At 40.7% G+C, this 16,580-nt stretch overlaps 1 protein-coding gene across 5 annotated transcripts in view; it reads right to left on the bottom strand.

Moving 5' to 3' along the window:
* Positions 1-16,580, bottom strand: part of kazna (kazrin, periplakin interacting protein a) — a 66,523-nt gene that overhangs the window by 5,337 nt on the left and 44,606 nt on the right. Inside the window, exons 5-12 of one of the 5 annotated variants that reach the window (XM_058083300.1) lie at positions 9,574-9,765; positions 7,603-7,739; positions 7,216-7,386; positions 6,336-6,419; positions 5,128-5,196; positions 4,434-4,623; positions 2,636-2,772; positions 2,275-2,398 (exon numbers count right to left, since the gene is read on the bottom strand). In XM_058083300.1, coding sequence (XP_057939283.1) covers positions 2,275-2,398; positions 2,636-2,772; positions 4,434-4,623; positions 5,128-5,196; positions 6,336-6,419; positions 7,216-7,386; positions 7,603-7,739; positions 9,574-9,765 — 1,104 coding nt within the window. Of the gene's footprint in view, positions 1-292; positions 2,399-2,635; positions 2,773-4,433; positions 4,624-5,127; positions 5,197-6,335; positions 6,420-7,215; positions 7,387-7,602; positions 7,740-9,573; positions 9,766-16,580 lie in introns of those variants that run through there. The other 4 variants (XM_058083302.1, XM_058083301.1, XM_058083303.1 and 1 more) reach the window with 4 other exon arrangements.

A 16,580-nucleotide genomic window follows, 5' to 3' on the forward strand; every position in this document is an offset into this window, starting at 1 on the left:
AGAAGTCAGGGGTCAAAGCACACTGTTACCGACTTCACATCTTGATGTTTCCATAGGTTTCCTTTCCCTCTCTCCTCATCTCTTGATTGGAATGCAAGCCGGAATAAGTGCGTTTATGTGGGGAAAGAGAGGAAAGACGAAACCTCCTCTCACAGATGGACTCACAAGGCTGAGGGACACGAGCACATGTGTTAAAATGGCAGCCCACCCCCAGCATGAATCAGGATTAGAGCCACAAATGAACACACACACTCACACATATTAAGACGGGGAAAGAGAGGAGAGCCACATGAAAAGTCAACATGATTTCTTTTTATTTTAAAATAGTCTTACTTTAGTTCTGAGGTGTTTCTGTTTCTTTTTATTTTTTAACCATGCCTTGCACACATCTCAGGACACCGCTATTTTTAAATAAATTTCTTCAATAATAATAATATTATTATTATTTTAAATTCTGTTATGTTCGACCCATTTACAAAAAGTTAAAATATCTGAGGAAAAAGAAAAATGACACAAAAGAGATTGGTTCAAACAACAACTGTCAGGAGAGGCTAATTATAAAAGTTGGCAATAGAAGAAAACAATAAAAGCTTGGTGAAATAAACAGTTTGGATGCTTACGCATACAAATAAATATAGAATTACTTTAGGGTTGTTGTGTTCTGATGTTTTCTGGGGCCAACTCCAGTAAATGGTAAATGTTCCCACACACACCCACCGTGTGTTGTCAGTAGCATTGCAAGGAGAAGTGACAAATACATGGCGGTAGATTAACATCAGGGGAAAAAAGATTTCCTGGGGGCGGGGTCGTGCAGGCACCGGCTCAATCCAACCAAATAATGTCTCTTTGAAGAAATGCTAACTTTGGCACAATGTTAATTGCTTTTTCTTTGGGCGAGATCACAGGGTCATGAGTAAGAGGTTTGCATGCGTCTTTGTTTAAAAAGCTTCATTCATTCTTTCAGATTTAATATTGATGTCACATATACTGTATTCCCTCGAAGAATGGCCTCCGCTTGAATAAACGCCGTGCCTCGATTCATCATTGAGCCTTGTCGACGCCTCATTTTTATCAGTTATAAATGAGATGGATGTAATAAACTTGAATATGTGCGGCAGTAGATGTCATCATCACAAGTCACCCAACTCAAACGTGGCATCTGTAAAGCTGGCATTTACAATGGAGATGGAAGGGTGCGCTGTTGCTGTACGGTAAATAATAGACAAGAAATGGAAAAAATATATACTGTATATTAAATATGTATGTTATTTGATATTCTTTTGCAAAAATAAAGGCCTTAATTGAGTAATTTAATGCTCATCGCCACCAAATGAGGAAATACAGTATTTTAATGTGGCATTACTGATTTTTGTTTTTGTTTTGAATGTAAAAGCTCATTTAAACAAATATATACTGTAATGTATATAAAAAAATATGTATTCATCTATAACTTCAATTAGAACATTTTTTCAATAGTTGATTTAAAGAGCCCTGAATTAGTTATCGGTTACCAGTCCTAAAATGTCCGATGTGAGTAACTGACCTCTCTTTTCTTAACAAATGACAAATGAATTGCATGCATTCTGGGAGAGGCGCTATGATGTATGTATATGCATGCATGACACGATATGTCACGTACAAAAGGCTTTTCTATCCAAACAGATAGAAATCACATTACCCACAATTCCTGTTGGGCCTCATGTTGCTAGGGAACAAACGGCTCTGTATGGGGGGTTTTATCCCAGTAAAAGAGATGCTAACATCAATTTTCCTGGCTATGTTTTTGGGATGGATTTGAGGGGTCTCTGCAAGTCAGCCCACAGGAAAACGTTTCTCACAGTGACAGTGTGGGAGGAAGGGAATGAACCAAGCAGGTCAGTCATCAGTGGGTTAAGGGGGGGGATACATATCAAAAATAAGAAAAGGCATTCAGGACGAGGAGACATTTCAACACACACTGTGCAGTTATTTTCATGTACAGCAATCCTTCAAGTTTCCAGTTGAGTGAAAGTCAAAATGCGGAACATCGAAAAGGTCCAAGAACAAAACTGTTGTTCGCCATGTTGTCATATTCTATTTACAGTATTGTACATACGTACAGGTGCAATTTGCTTGTTTGGATTCTCCACCCTGTCTGGCAGCTTGACACACACACATACACACACACGCGCGCATACACCTTCATACATGCTCAGCAACGCTGTCTGATCACTTCCACAGAGGCGTTTTACCAGTCTGCGTCCTCCTCTATGTAATAATCAGGTGTTGCAGTACCATCAAACAAACCAGGGTCCAGGGACTTGCGCTGCTTCCCCCGAGAGAAGACGCGTGACAAAGAGCCAAGGCCCATCTTTTCCTTCTTCTTCTTACACTTTGCCACCTCCAGATCTTCTAGAGACTGAAGGACAGAGAAAATTGAGATAAAGGGATAGTTTGGAAATCTAAATTAAGTAATTGAACCTCCAACCTCGATTTTGAATAAAGTGGCATGAACCCACTCAACTATTTTCATGTTTTTAAAAGCAAACATGAAACAGCCTTAGAATGAGAAGGCCAAATGGAGACAACCGGTACACAATGGCAATAATAGCGGACATTTCAGCCCGAGCAAAGAGGGAAGGGGGCGGTGTCTTACGTTGCACAGCGAGTGAGTCCGATGACGTGGAGAGTTGACGTCACTAGGTGTAGACGACCTGTCTCCCTCCACTGCCGAGACGTCGGACATGATGGAGGGCTGACGCAAGTGGCATGGGCTCAACCGCACAGCAGCCACTAGACGGAGCGGAAAAGAGCTTCATTTTTACAGGTGGGATTCCACACGGAATAGAATCAATTCGGAAAATGCTTCCCCCCCAATGAATAGATGAATCAGAACTGACATCCTTTACAGACATATAGAGATATAATACCAAATGAAACGCCGGAAATTACCTAAAATCATTTGCAGTTGCCAGGCAACAGTGACCGTGCATGGACCTGTGAGACCAATATGCACACATTGAGCAACTATTTTTCTTTTATTATTTTCTGTTTATTATGTGATTTAAGCAAGTAGGATGAAATCTTAGTTCAGTGTGGTACAGCATAATGGTAAATCATATAAAGTCATAGAGTAATTGTGAAATGTCAATTTCAGATGTGCATGTTTGTAAATGTAGCATGACATCCTGAAAAGACGTCTGTACTGATTCAAAAGCTTCCGACTATTTTGGCACTTTCCCCAACCACAGATCTCAACCAAAATCCCAAATCTGTTTGCTGACACCACTGGCTTGATTACCATCTGGCGGGAGCAACTAACTTACATGAGACAAGCCAATTGTTCCAAAAAAATGAGCAGAGAAAGGGCGTCTGCTGCAGCAAATGCAAAGGAAGAGGATGGTGAAGAGAGCTGGGCGTTGAACGGCATGGGACACAGGCTGAATGACATTGGAAGCAGGTTGGAGGACATCAAGTACTTAACGAAGCACAATAAAGAAGTGAAGAAAAAAAAATAGAAAAAAAGTGATTGGGCTGGAAGACAGCTGATTCTTTAAAGACGCAAATTGCTAAAAAGGATTGCATTCTATCCCAAATTCATTCATTCATTTTCTACTGCTTTTTCCTCACAAGGGTCGCAGGGGTGCTGGAGCCTATCCCAGCTGTCTTCGGACAAGAGGCGGGGTACACCCTGGACCTTGTCGCCAGCCAATCACAGGGCACATATAGACAAACAACCATTCACACTCACATTCATACCTATGAACAATTGCCAATCAACCTAGCATGTTTTTGGAATGTGGGAGGAAACCGGAGTACCCGGAGAAAACCCACGCATGCACGGGGAGAACATGCAAACTCCACACAGAGATGGCCGAGGGTGGAATTGAACCCTTGTCTCCTACCTGTGAGGTCTGTGCACTAACCACTCAAATGCCGTGCAGCCCATTCGATTCCAAATGATGTGCAGAATTGATTATTTGGAACGGTCTGAGCACATGAACAATGTGGTTTTGACTGGACTCATCATGATAATGGAAGAGAACGCTATGATGTTGCTTCAACAGAGCAACACGTACACATAGTGTGTACATGCATTTTAACGTACGGCAGCATCATCATTAAGTTCGCCAACAAAACAACAAGGTGGCATTATAGGGAAAGAGAAGCAAGCTGAAAGGAACAAACGTCTACTTAAACGATCTGACAAAATGCTAGACTACATCATCAAGAAAGCACACAACAAAACAAAAAAAACAAAAAAAATCAAAGTGTGGAAGTATTAAGGAAAGGTTAAAGTTAACCCAAGAAAGTAACGTGCAACTTGTGTCACCGGCTTCGTACATGTCACGCGACAAAGTCGGTCGGCTTAACAAAGCACATGGAAGGATGGTTAACAGTACTCTTACAGCGCATGATGTGATTTGGGGGGGCTGATGCCAGCGCCTTCGCACCTTGTCTGTCGGTGGCATGTCCTGTGTGAACGTAGAGGGTCTGTTGGCTCTGTCTGATGGCAGCAGTGAGGGGGAGGTCTGCCTGCATCACCCACTCCTGGTTGTTGCCGTTGACAACTGTCTCGGTGGGCATTGCCAGCGAGTGACGTTTGGGCACATCCTTGGTCAGGGTGGCCAACGACTGTTTGGCCTTGAGAGAGGTACAAAAGAGACACATTAGCCAAAGTACATGTCCATGTGGAGTTACTGCATGAATCCAAGAGATGAGCAAATATACATACATGGATGGGCTCTTTGTGCAAAAAGAATTTGGCTCTTCACCTAAATGTAAGACGGTATTTGACGGTAATGTAAGATCAGTTGTCTTATATGCAGATCACTGATGTTGAAAATATGATTTATAAAAGATTAATTTTGTTTTTTAATTGGGTTTTGGCTTCAATCTCTCCCAAAAACAGGTCATGGAAAAAGCACATTGAGTGTTGTCTTATATTCAGGTCAATATGGCTATTTCCTTAATGTGTATATGTCTGATTTACTGTTCCTTCTGGCTCTCCAACTGGTTGATTTACATTTTTCAGGAGCAATGTCGTCAATCTACATTGTTCGAAATATGTCTACTTTATTATTTTCCGACCAACTTTGAGGCATATTAGATGGCTTTTACCTTGACGGGTTTTGACTGTCACCTCACCTGCAGAAGTGTCACCGGGTGGCCACTTCTCAGAGTGGCTGATCTGGTAGATCTGTCAAGTCTCTCACACTGTGAGATTGAGCAGATTGGAACAGCTGATAAGTAGAACGTCACAGTGGTCAGGTGACACGTCTGAGGAAGACTGCAAGTGTGAAGCTAAAACATCTTTAACTATCTGGGGTAACTTTAATTTGAGGTTTTAGAAGTCTACTCTCAAGCACTGCAATAAAACCGAAGAGATTCATATTTTTTTTTACTTTTTTTTTCTCCGATCTCTCGATCAACCAGAGTTCTAGTAAAAAAAAGACAACTGTAAATAACTTTATTATTTTAATATACCTAGTACAAATATTCAAGCTACACTGTTTAATGTATTTAAATGGATTCGGGTTGTTAACCTTTGCTATGAGTCACAAATTATTTAGATAACAGTCATTAGAAAATACATTTTGATAAAAAAATGTCATAAACAAGCCAGATAAAAGGAGATTAATGCTGTTTTCTTTGGTCTGTATAAAGAACACTACTGCTCAAATACTCAGTTTTAGGAAGACCTGCAATTGGGTGTTCTCATTTATGTGGCTGTGCACTAAAAAGCTTTTTTAGAGTTCTGTAATGAGCCCCTAGGGGTTAGCATGTTGACCTGACAGTCGGGAAATACATGGTTCGAATCTCTGTTTACTACACACTGGCTTCATCCGACATTCCAAAAACACGTGCACTAGGTTAATTGCAGACTGTAACTTGTTCATAGATGTGAGTGGGAATGGTTGTTTGTCTGTACATGTCCTGTGATTAGCTGGAGACCAGTATGGGTGTTCAAGGGTTGTTTTTTTGCATGAATGATTTGATGCAAAGCGGAAGGGTGCAAATCATCACCAACACAGTCAAGCAGCTGGCTGGCAATCACCACTTCATCACAAACGGTCAAACGATTACCAATCACAAGGTGTGACATGCACAGAAAAATAGAATCACAACCCTTGTTAGCAGTTTGAATATCGATGCTCTCTTTCTAGAGCACCTTCCCATGAATCACACTGGGAACCTTTGGGATCACTGGGTACAATTAGGGTAAGCCCAGGATTAGGCAAACACGTGCAGCCAAGGAGGGGCTTTAGAAGACAACACAATTAAGGGAAGCTTTCCAAGGATCCGGAAGGGGTTAAGAGAAGTTAAAAGGCAAAGCGAGGTGGGCTTCATCTTACCGCCATGACCCTAGGAGAGAAGTCCCTGTCCCCGAGGCGATCAAACACCCGGTACTCCATTCTTTGATTGACACAGTTACTCATCTGAAGAGTGGGTGGAGACATTAGGGAGACCCACACTGCATATTAAAATATGGAAAATTTGTATGTGCTTGATTCCATGCAGTTTACCCAAAATAGTAAAGAGTTTCTAAAATCTTTTCTTGCGGTTCCCAATAAAACTACAAAAATCCAACAAAAATCAGACGGAAATAATGCCGTGTTGAGCCAAGAACTGACTCCTGGTGCCACAAGTAAATGTGGTAAATCTTCAAACGGCTGAAATGATCATTTTAGCTGTTTGTTTGCTTGATGCATATTTGCACCAAGCAAACAATGATCAGCTACACAAAAGCATTACACAATCCTTCTCAACAAGAGAGGAGAAATATTGAACTGAAGACAATGATATGAGTGAACAACACTAAATGCACATCTTTATGTGGAATCAGTATGTGCCGCCCAAATACCAGAAAACTCTCCAAAGGACTCCAGAAAAAGTCAATAGATTTGGACAAAATATGTGGCAAGATCGTTTGGAATGTCACCAGATTTAGTGACAAAGTTGCAAGGTTGGCCACACTGTTCTGTTTGCTGAAGTGAAGGGAACGGCCTCTGCCTCTCTGCAGGGCTAAAGAAGCATTACAATTTGGGTTAGATTACAGAATCCCTTCACTTTTTTCCATTTGAGTCACTAGGGAATCAATAGTTAATTTCACAGAAGAATCAGAATGGAAATGTCTTTTGTCATCATCTATAAAGCAGGAAGTTATAAACCAATGACAACCATAAATATGGTATATTGTCCAATCGTATGTGGCACAGAAACCTCCCATCTCACCATGGCCAATTCAGCCTCCAGCTCTTTGATGCGGTTGTCTTTGAGGTCAAGCTGAGTGCGAAGAATCCCTGTGTGTTCGGTGGCTTCTTTGGTTTGCCGCCGCAGGTCCCACTTCTCTCTCTCCAGCATGTCTTTCTCTTTCGCGAGAGCCTTCACTGCATCCTCGCTTTCCTGGTGGAGACAGACCAGAGCCTGAAATTGATGCATACAGGTACGTCACAAAAAGAAATACAGCTGGAATGGATGCAGATTCTGGAAGATCTAGAAAGCTTTCTGTGCTGGTTATTGTGTGTAGCTGCTCTATAGGAGTCCACAAGTGCTATATTTTGGAAAAGGTAGCAGACGAATACAAAGAAATTTAATGTTTTGGTCCAGTTTGTGTCATACTTTTCTGTGCTGGTCATAGTTGCGTATGAAATCGCGGAGCTGCTCCTCGCGGCTTTCCAGTGTGGAATAAAGCTGTTGCATCTGGTTCACCAGGTCTGCCTTTTCCACCTTAAGACGCTTACGATCTGACTTCATGGCTGGTTGAAGCAGAGAGAGTAAGAGAGAGATCATTAGTATTACAGTAGTGAACAGTCGTAGTACAGACACATTTTATTAGCATGACAAACGTGTTGAAGGTTATACCATAACCAGGCCTTCAAAATGACCGAACATGTCGACAAATATTTTAAATCTTGGCAAGTGTCAAATCCTTTGCAGTGTAGCCTTCAATGCTGATGAGTCCATCTGATGACCTTGTGTTGTCGGACCAGAATCCCAGAGTGGTCAATGATTCCATAGACCAGTTTTAGAGTTCAACACTCACATCATAAACCCATTCTGGTAGGATTCGTCAGAAGCACCCTCCGAGGCGGATAGGCAGACAGAGAAAAGCTCATTGCACCTGCCTGAGTGAAATCAAAGAAGCTGTTCAGATGAGCTGAAAACCCTGCGGCGGCCAAAACATCCTGCACCTGGGACTGTTGGGCTGCCGCCATCCGCCATCTTTTGACACAAGACAAAATGTCCGCTGTAACCCGTTAATAGGGCCCATTGAAGGCGCATCTATAACCGCAATGCATGTGTAATTCATATGGATGATATGTATCATCTTGTTTTGGTTTGTTTTCCAAATAACCAGACAGTCACATATACTGTAAATATGTACGTATCGATAGTAAAATACTATACTAATCAAACTTGGACATACTTTTGAAGAATTCCATTTGTATTCCTCTAATTGCTCAAATGATGTGCTATACATACCACTACATTGACAGTTACTATGGTACCCATTATGTCACTGTATGGTCATATCACCTCGTACTTCAGTATGTGACAAAATAAAATAAAAAAAAATTAATAAATAAAAATAAAAAAACTTAAACTATATTAGGAAAGCAGAAAGTGAACAAATGTAACGGTTACTGATTGTAAAAGTACCAGATGGAGGGGTAGGATTGAATAAGCTTTGCTTCTTCCTACTCCTTTTGGACATGTGGAACTGTGAACTGATTATGGGATGCACTCAATTGGAATCTGATGCATGTTCAAATGAAATAAAACCATTACCATTACAAATCTTCAAATCTACAAATCTTCGAGATAAGTATTGGATCTTCCAACATTCATAAGTGTTTATAACTTTCACAATAATACAAACATAACAGGCAAAGGTACAGTATGTGTTCATGTCTCACATTAACATTGTGGATGATGGGCAAAATCCCCCTGAAAAGTGCAGTTTTGCAACTAGCCAATGTATCCCTCAGAGGACTAAAATGACAGTATTACTATAACCTCACTAAATCAGGTCATTCTGACATATTTAATGAATAATGTAACATGCATCAACACGACTCGGCAATGGTATTTGAGACTTGGCATTGCTTAAGCAGCTGTAAGTTCCCATTAAAACTAAATTATACTTTGTCACCATTTGCATGTGAAAGCGTGAGAGCTGTTTTTGATGGCCTCTCATTACACATTGAAAAAGCAAAAACTTTCCTCATTACTTGGAATGTTGGACCTGTAGGCACCACTGAGGACAGACGTCACAGGAAGGTAGAGCAATACGGTACTAGCGATCTAGAATGTCTCTCATCAAATTGAAAAGAAGGATGCTTTAAAGGGGAACTCACAATGGCTGTAATAATAACTAATTACAATAAGTGAAAAAATACTGCAATCACACATTTGTTCATACTTTTCTACTGTGCATTGAACCTTGCAGGTGTAACTAATGATGTGGCCATCAAGTATACACAGCATTCAGGCCAAGGCGATGCTGTGACAATGGGTTCAGTACATCCTGGTGACCTTGAAGTGTTTTAAATAGCACACACAGCTCCATGGGCATGCTCAAGTTCTGACCTTGCAAAGCTTCCTTGGCTCGGTCCAGCTCTTGCTCCTTCTGGGCCAGCTGCACGCGGAGCTCGGTGGCAGAGAGTATGTCGGCGGAGCATCCTCCTTGGCTTTCTTCCAGGTCCTTACTCAACATGTCCTTCATCTGGCGCAGCAGGTGCACCTCCTCCTGGAGCTGGGCCACCTCCTCACGAAGCAGAACTACAACACAGGACAGATTGGATGAGTGTGTGTGTGTGTGTCTAATCTTTAGACTCTCTGTAAGTAAGTAAATAAGGTCCAGCCTTAACAATAAAGAATGTAATACTTTCTCTCAAAAGATTGCCATGGCCATTATTACATCGGTGAAGGTGGATGTTTTGATACATCTCTTGCATTAGACCTCATTATATTGTGCCAGTGGTAATAATGCTGTGGTTGCTCAGTGCATCCAGTATAACCCAATTTAGCATTTGCATGTGAGGACACTGTTTCATTTTTTAATTTAGATAACTGCAGTGCCAGTTAATGAGAAGATAACAAGAACACTGATAACACACTGAAATGTCAAAGTGTGGCGCCTGCTTGATTTTTGTTGAAAGAATATCTGCAAAATATTCTGCCAGCTATATCTGTTTAATATTCAACTTCTACGTGTTGTGATAAGGGATAAACACAACATGAACAAACAAACAATTAGTAAACGAGTCTTGCAACACATCAAAATGCTACTTTTGTGGGTGAAGCACACTAGGCCAAACACACTAATTAGGCACACCACAGTGAAAGCACGGCACATTTTGGCTAGTTGAGTGGACTGACCCACACACAACTGGAAGAAGTGTGCACAAGCGTGGCACTATTCCATTACAATTTCAATATACTGTATTAAACATTACACAGTTTCATACACAGACAGGATATTGGTTCGAATCTCCGCTTGGGCATCTTGCCGTGGAGTTTGCATGTTCTCCACATTGGTTTCCTCCGGGTACTCCGGTTTCCTCCCACATTCCAAAAACATGCTAGGTTAATTGGTGACTCTAAATTGTCCATCGGTATGAATGTGAGTGTGAATGGTTGTTTGTCTATATGTGCCCTGTGATTGGCTGGCGACCCGTCCAGGGTGTACTCTGCTAAGAAGTTGAGCACCCTCTTTAAGTAAATGTCACTCCAGAATTTTTTCTGTTTTTGAGGTTTTCTGGGCATGCCCAGCCATGAGGACCCCCAGGATAGACCTTGGACAACATACAACATCTCTGCTCGCTCCACTGTCTAAATACTATACTTTACTGGATATAGTGGATATTGTCATTAGTGTGATGAGAGTGGAGAGAGAGGCAGCGGGTTGGAAAGAGTTAAGACAGCCACCTATTTTTCAATGTCCACGGGGCCTCTAGCTTGGCAAAGACGCATACACTGAGGCTGCACATTACAAATGACACTCTCTCTCGAGTGGGAGTGCTTCCCCTCCAGGTGTACACAAGGCGGCGAACCATCCACCTCGCTGAAGCTGCCGACTTCTTTGGGGCTCACAAGAGGAGCACATTTTAACTGCATGGTGCATTTATACATTGTGGAAACAGATGTCTAATATTTTTACATTTCTATACAGAGCCTCAATTGAGATTTATGAGGTGTGTTTAATTACTATAATTGAATATTTAGCATATTACCTTTAACAAAGTTAAAGGTAACAATAATATTACATCAAATGCCTGCCATTGGAGATAAAATATTAATATGGAATTACTATAATGAATATTGAGCATATTACCTTTAACAAAGTTAAAGGTAAAAATAATATTACATCAAATGTAAATTGTAGGAACCAGTAAACAAATATATGCACTCAAAGTCATCCATTTCCACTTCTATCCTGTTTGACTGTCCAAACCAGACTTGGTCCATCGTTATCACGGCTCAGTGAAACAGTAAATTGAAGCTCCATCCTCAGCTGTTCCTGCAAATGAATGCTCGAACCTGTGCATTTGCATAATGGCACCCAAGCATCAGCACAGCTCTTACTATCAGCGACTTGTGAAGTTGATCAGTGTCATTTCCTGCTTGTATGGTTTAGGCTAAATACATTGGACTGTCCCCTTCAATAATCCAGCAGCCTTTGTGCGACTGTCCTGGTGAGGCGGAAACCAGAAACCTTACAGTAGTTCCAAAATATCAGCACCTGACGTATTTGTCATCCATTCTGCTGCCAAACATGAGAAGCGTTTTTTTACAAACAAAAATGTGACTTTTTTTATCTTCAGTGTGCCACAACACAACAATGTAGTTTAGACTCATTATGTACTACTGTATGTCGAACATTATTAACATTATTTTACACATTGTTATGATGCTGACTACAGTGACATAGCAACATAATCACCCCATCCAGGAACGCCTCCCAATACATACATATAGTCACATCAAGGTGACTATATGATTAATACAGTATAACAGAAGTCTACTTATCCATCAAGACTATCAAAAAAAAATATTTCCCGGGGGACTTTCCTTTCCATCCAAAGCATGAAAGAAAATCCTTGCGTGTTGCCCCCATGATGTACCAGCGTGTACATATATTCTCAATATTCTCAGGGCAGCAGTGGAGTCCATCAACACCTATCAGACATGACGACTTCTATCGAGTGCCAATTTCTAACTTTCCTCAGAGGAGCCTATTAAATGATGATGTATCACTGGAAAAAAAATGCTACGATGTTTTTGTATTTCCCATCTGCTGTGTTGCACTAGTTACGAGTATACAACTTACTGATACCAAGTCTGTCCTTCACAAGAAACAATAAAGTCATATAAACATTTAACATATTTATATTTATTCTTTTATACATTAATAGACTACCTCTTTTTGAGAAGGGTAGAACGCTACAAGCATCTATTAATATCATATGCAGTACTATGGAAATGCACTGCTGCAGTAGTCTACCATACATACATATTATACATACACCTATTATGACCTCAATAAAATCCATAAAGTGGACTTGTTTTATTTATGACAGTTTAACAAAAACTGCAAAACGATGGCTTTCCTATAAGAATAAATCATGGTAGAGCTGCATCACTGTGACTATTAATAAACACTGGAAGGTTTGTGTGTCTCTCTCGCACGTAAACACACACAGGTCTTTTCGGACCGCTGATAGTAAATTCATCAGCGGCTCCTGACAATAGTGATGCCACAGCAGAGAGTGATGAAGGCAGCCTTCAGTGGGGGTCTGCAGGTGCTTGGCTCGGGATTAGCTAGTCAATTCTCATGAATAGAACAATCTCCCTGTGTTGCCTCAGGGAACGTCAGGGTCATGACTGATGGAAATGAGAAAAGGTGGGAAAATATAGTATATTTAAAAAAAATCTAACAACTTGCCTCGGGGCATTCAATCACGGAAATCAAACTAATATTTTGTATTACTGTAGACGTTGATGAAAAGGTAAAGTATTCTAAATGAATAGATATTTATAGATGAGGACAAATGGAGTCTCTACAGTTGGTAGCCTCTCTTAAACTCATTTGATCTTACTGATGCAGTAATATATCCATGATATGATATCCATACAGTGAAGGGATCATTTACCCGATAATGGTATCCACAACTTATATCTGCCTATCTACATGCCATGTTCAACACTATATTTAATTTATAATGAGGATATTTTATTGCAACAAATGCATTATAGAGGTGCATCCCAATAAATCAGAATAGTGTGCAAAAGGTCATTTCATTTCATTCAGGAGTGCAGTATATTAAAAAAATGTTTTTATGTCTGACACATTAAAGGAACAAAGTTTTTTTTTAAGTACTGAACACCTTGCAGCCATTCTATGTGTACTCAAGGTGCATTTAAAAGAATATGATGCTTCTTGACATCAAACTTTGAATGACGTTGATGAATCCGTGTCTCACTCCCTTCACTTCCCCCCCACTCCATCTGACATCCACATGCTGGCAAAAGACTATTTCATGCTTCAGGTCCTTGCAGCGAATGAGAGTGAGAGTGGGGTTAAAGTGACACTCCACTCCAGTGTGAGCAGACAAGTGATCAGAGAGAAAGATAGGCTGTAATCTTCACATTCCACAACAATCTCCTCTTGTGTTGCCTCGTGGCTGCAGACGATATCATCTTTAATGCCTGCAAGTCAAACTGCTGCAGATGGCAGATCATTTGTTCAAGAAAAGCAAGAACAAATAGTTTTTAGTGTTTTCTACATGTATCACCTTTATGCTGTGTGTCTTCGGATGCATGACCAGCATCCTTTGGTTTGTGAAAGAGTTGGAGAGGTATTGGTAGTGTAGTGGTTCACGTGGCATTACAGCAGGCCTGAGCTTGAGTCACACTACGAGTATGGTTTAATGAGGTTGACTGGCTATCAGGTGTTGCTGCAAATAGCATCATTTATCTGATACAGACAGTAAATGGAGTGAAGTTCCTCAGGTTAGCTTGTCAATTTGTCAAGACAAATTCAGGGCAACTTTATCGCAGACGTCGTCAGCGGCACTGGGCTGCTTTCACATCTTCGTGCTCATAATTCTCAACTAGAATGTGCAAAGGAGCATCTTTTGAACCTTTGTGGTGTGTGCAGTGTTTCAACTCCCAGAAATAACCTTCAGAAAGAAAAATAAACACAAAATGATCCCATCCTCTCTTTATCTTCATAAATCTTTATAAAAGAATCCTGTGAGTTACTTGACCAGTGATGATCTTATGTTGGTTTCTAATTAAGTTAAGCTTTCTGCTGCATTCACCTGCAGCGCTGCCACAAAACAAAGACAAGGCAATCTACAGCTATTGTTAAGTGAAATGATGACCATCTTGAATGTTGGACAAACAGACTCAGGGACGTCTTTTGTCCCCAAAGCCATCACTGGAATGAACAATCATAAATGAACATACTTATTTTTGCACTACTAAAACATACACCTCACTGTTATGTACAATAATGCTTCAAACATGCATACCAAGTGCAATACTACATTTTGTTTACAGAAAATCCACATTTGGTTACTGCAATTCTACATCTTGTTACTGTATAGGTTATTGTTTTTGACTGCAATTCTACATTTTGTTACTGTATAGACTATTGTTTTTGATGCACATATATTTACACTTATTTTGAACAGCACCTGCCACTTTTATATTTATATACGTAGTTATTCCTTGTTTTATTTTTATCCTTTTCCTTATTCTTATTTTTACCTTCTACAAAATGCACCATGGGACTCAAATTTCGTTGTATGCAATACAATGACAATAAAGGCAACTCTGATTCTGATGTTGACCACTTCTGCAAAGCCAAACCTAAGCGGCAAACATACAGTAGATGCTATCAGACAAATCTGAGGAGGAAAGCTGAGCAACCAGGCCCAATTGCAAACATGTTACCTCACTTGGAGTGGTTTGTCAAAGACAGGCATTCGCAGCCTCCGGGTGTTTGTTTTGCAGAGTCAGCACCAATCTGTCACAACCGCATCTCAGGTTTCATTGATAAACCAAAAAAAACAAAAACATACAGCTGTGTCCAGTTTTGGTCCATTCCTACTTACTGTAAATAATTTTGTTGTACATCTTGTATAATGACAATAAAGGCCATTCCATTCCATATACTGCCTAACAAGCAGGATTACTGCGCTGCACTGAGGATGATCAGTTATAACCCCTGTACTGTATTGGAAGCAGATGTGCCAAAATAATAGGTCAAGAAATCTATGAAACAAAGACCACCTGTAATCAGCAACCGTGTTTCTAGTGAAAACACTGTACAGTGGCTTCAGGGACATGAAAACATGTTTGAGGACAAACTTTGCTTTACACAACTCAAAACATTGTTGCCATCCACAAAACACCTTGAACCACCAGCAGAAGAAAGAGGAATCTTGTCTGTGCTGCTCAGTCATTTGAAATTGTGGGTCAAAGGTTGGCGCTCCAACCAACCGCCAGCTCAGACCAGACGACCTCCACTGATGTAAGAGCAGGTTAAAGTCTCCCAACGGCCCAGCATTCAAACGGTGACTGGATATGAGACTCATTAGATAAAGCGCTGTGAGTTGCTCAACATGCCAAAAAGCAAGTGTGTCCTCACTTCTTTATGCACTTTAATCCAAAATGACAATGAAATACTTTTCTATTTTCACTGCAAAACCCCGATAAGACGACTGAAAATCACATAATGTGGCCACTGCACTTGTAATTTCCACTCACCAGACTTAGCCTGTCTGCCAAGGCCCTTTATAGTCCACAAATGGCCGCTTCTTTCTTTAACAGCCACAAACAAATAGTAGCAGTATTCCCATGGACTCAGGTCCTGCTGCTGTATTGTTCCTGTTTTAGAGTGTACCTGTTCAACGCGACTCCCAAAGGTAAACTTGGCCACGCCCCCTCCTCCACGCAAACAGTGGACCGGTGGAGGGAGAAGGGCGCTTATTATTTTTCCCACACAAAACCAAACACAAAACCGTGCGGATATACGTACACTAAGAAGGGTGGAGCCAAGCCAGCCAAGGTGTAGACGTGCAGACAGGTGAGTGAATGTGTGCTGCTGACGAGGCAGGCTGCAGGCAACACGCCTGCATGGATGATCGAGCGCACCACTATCTGAATCTGTTCACCCATCAAAATCTCTCGAAAATGAGCATGGTGTGGCATGGGCCGGAAGTAGGCATGGTTAAACTGAAATGGGCGGGGCTTAAATCTGGATATGATTTTAAGCCTGAAATTGACATTCATTGATCAGAAGTTGCTGTATGTATTGTTTATTATTCAGCTATATATGCTAGTATGTACTGTGTATGTGTGTAAGTGCTCCTTGAGATTGTATTCTTTAATTTTTAATGAGCTGTGTGAAGTCGGTGATTCAGCTTACTTATATATAAGTATATAATGGAGTGTTACTACAATTTTGCACCAAGAAAAAAAAAAACAGTTAAATTAACTTCATGACCTTTGAGCTCCACTTGTCAGTGGCCTATTTTAATTAAAAAGGGACACCCTGTGACTTACAGCGAGTAAGTCTGCACAGC

This window comes from Doryrhamphus excisus, chromosome 10 (assembly GCF_030265055.1).
Source record: "Doryrhamphus excisus isolate RoL2022-K1 chromosome 10, RoL_Dexc_1.0, whole genome shotgun sequence".
NCBI lineage: Eukaryota > Metazoa > Chordata > Actinopteri > Syngnathiformes > Syngnathidae > Doryrhamphus > Doryrhamphus excisus.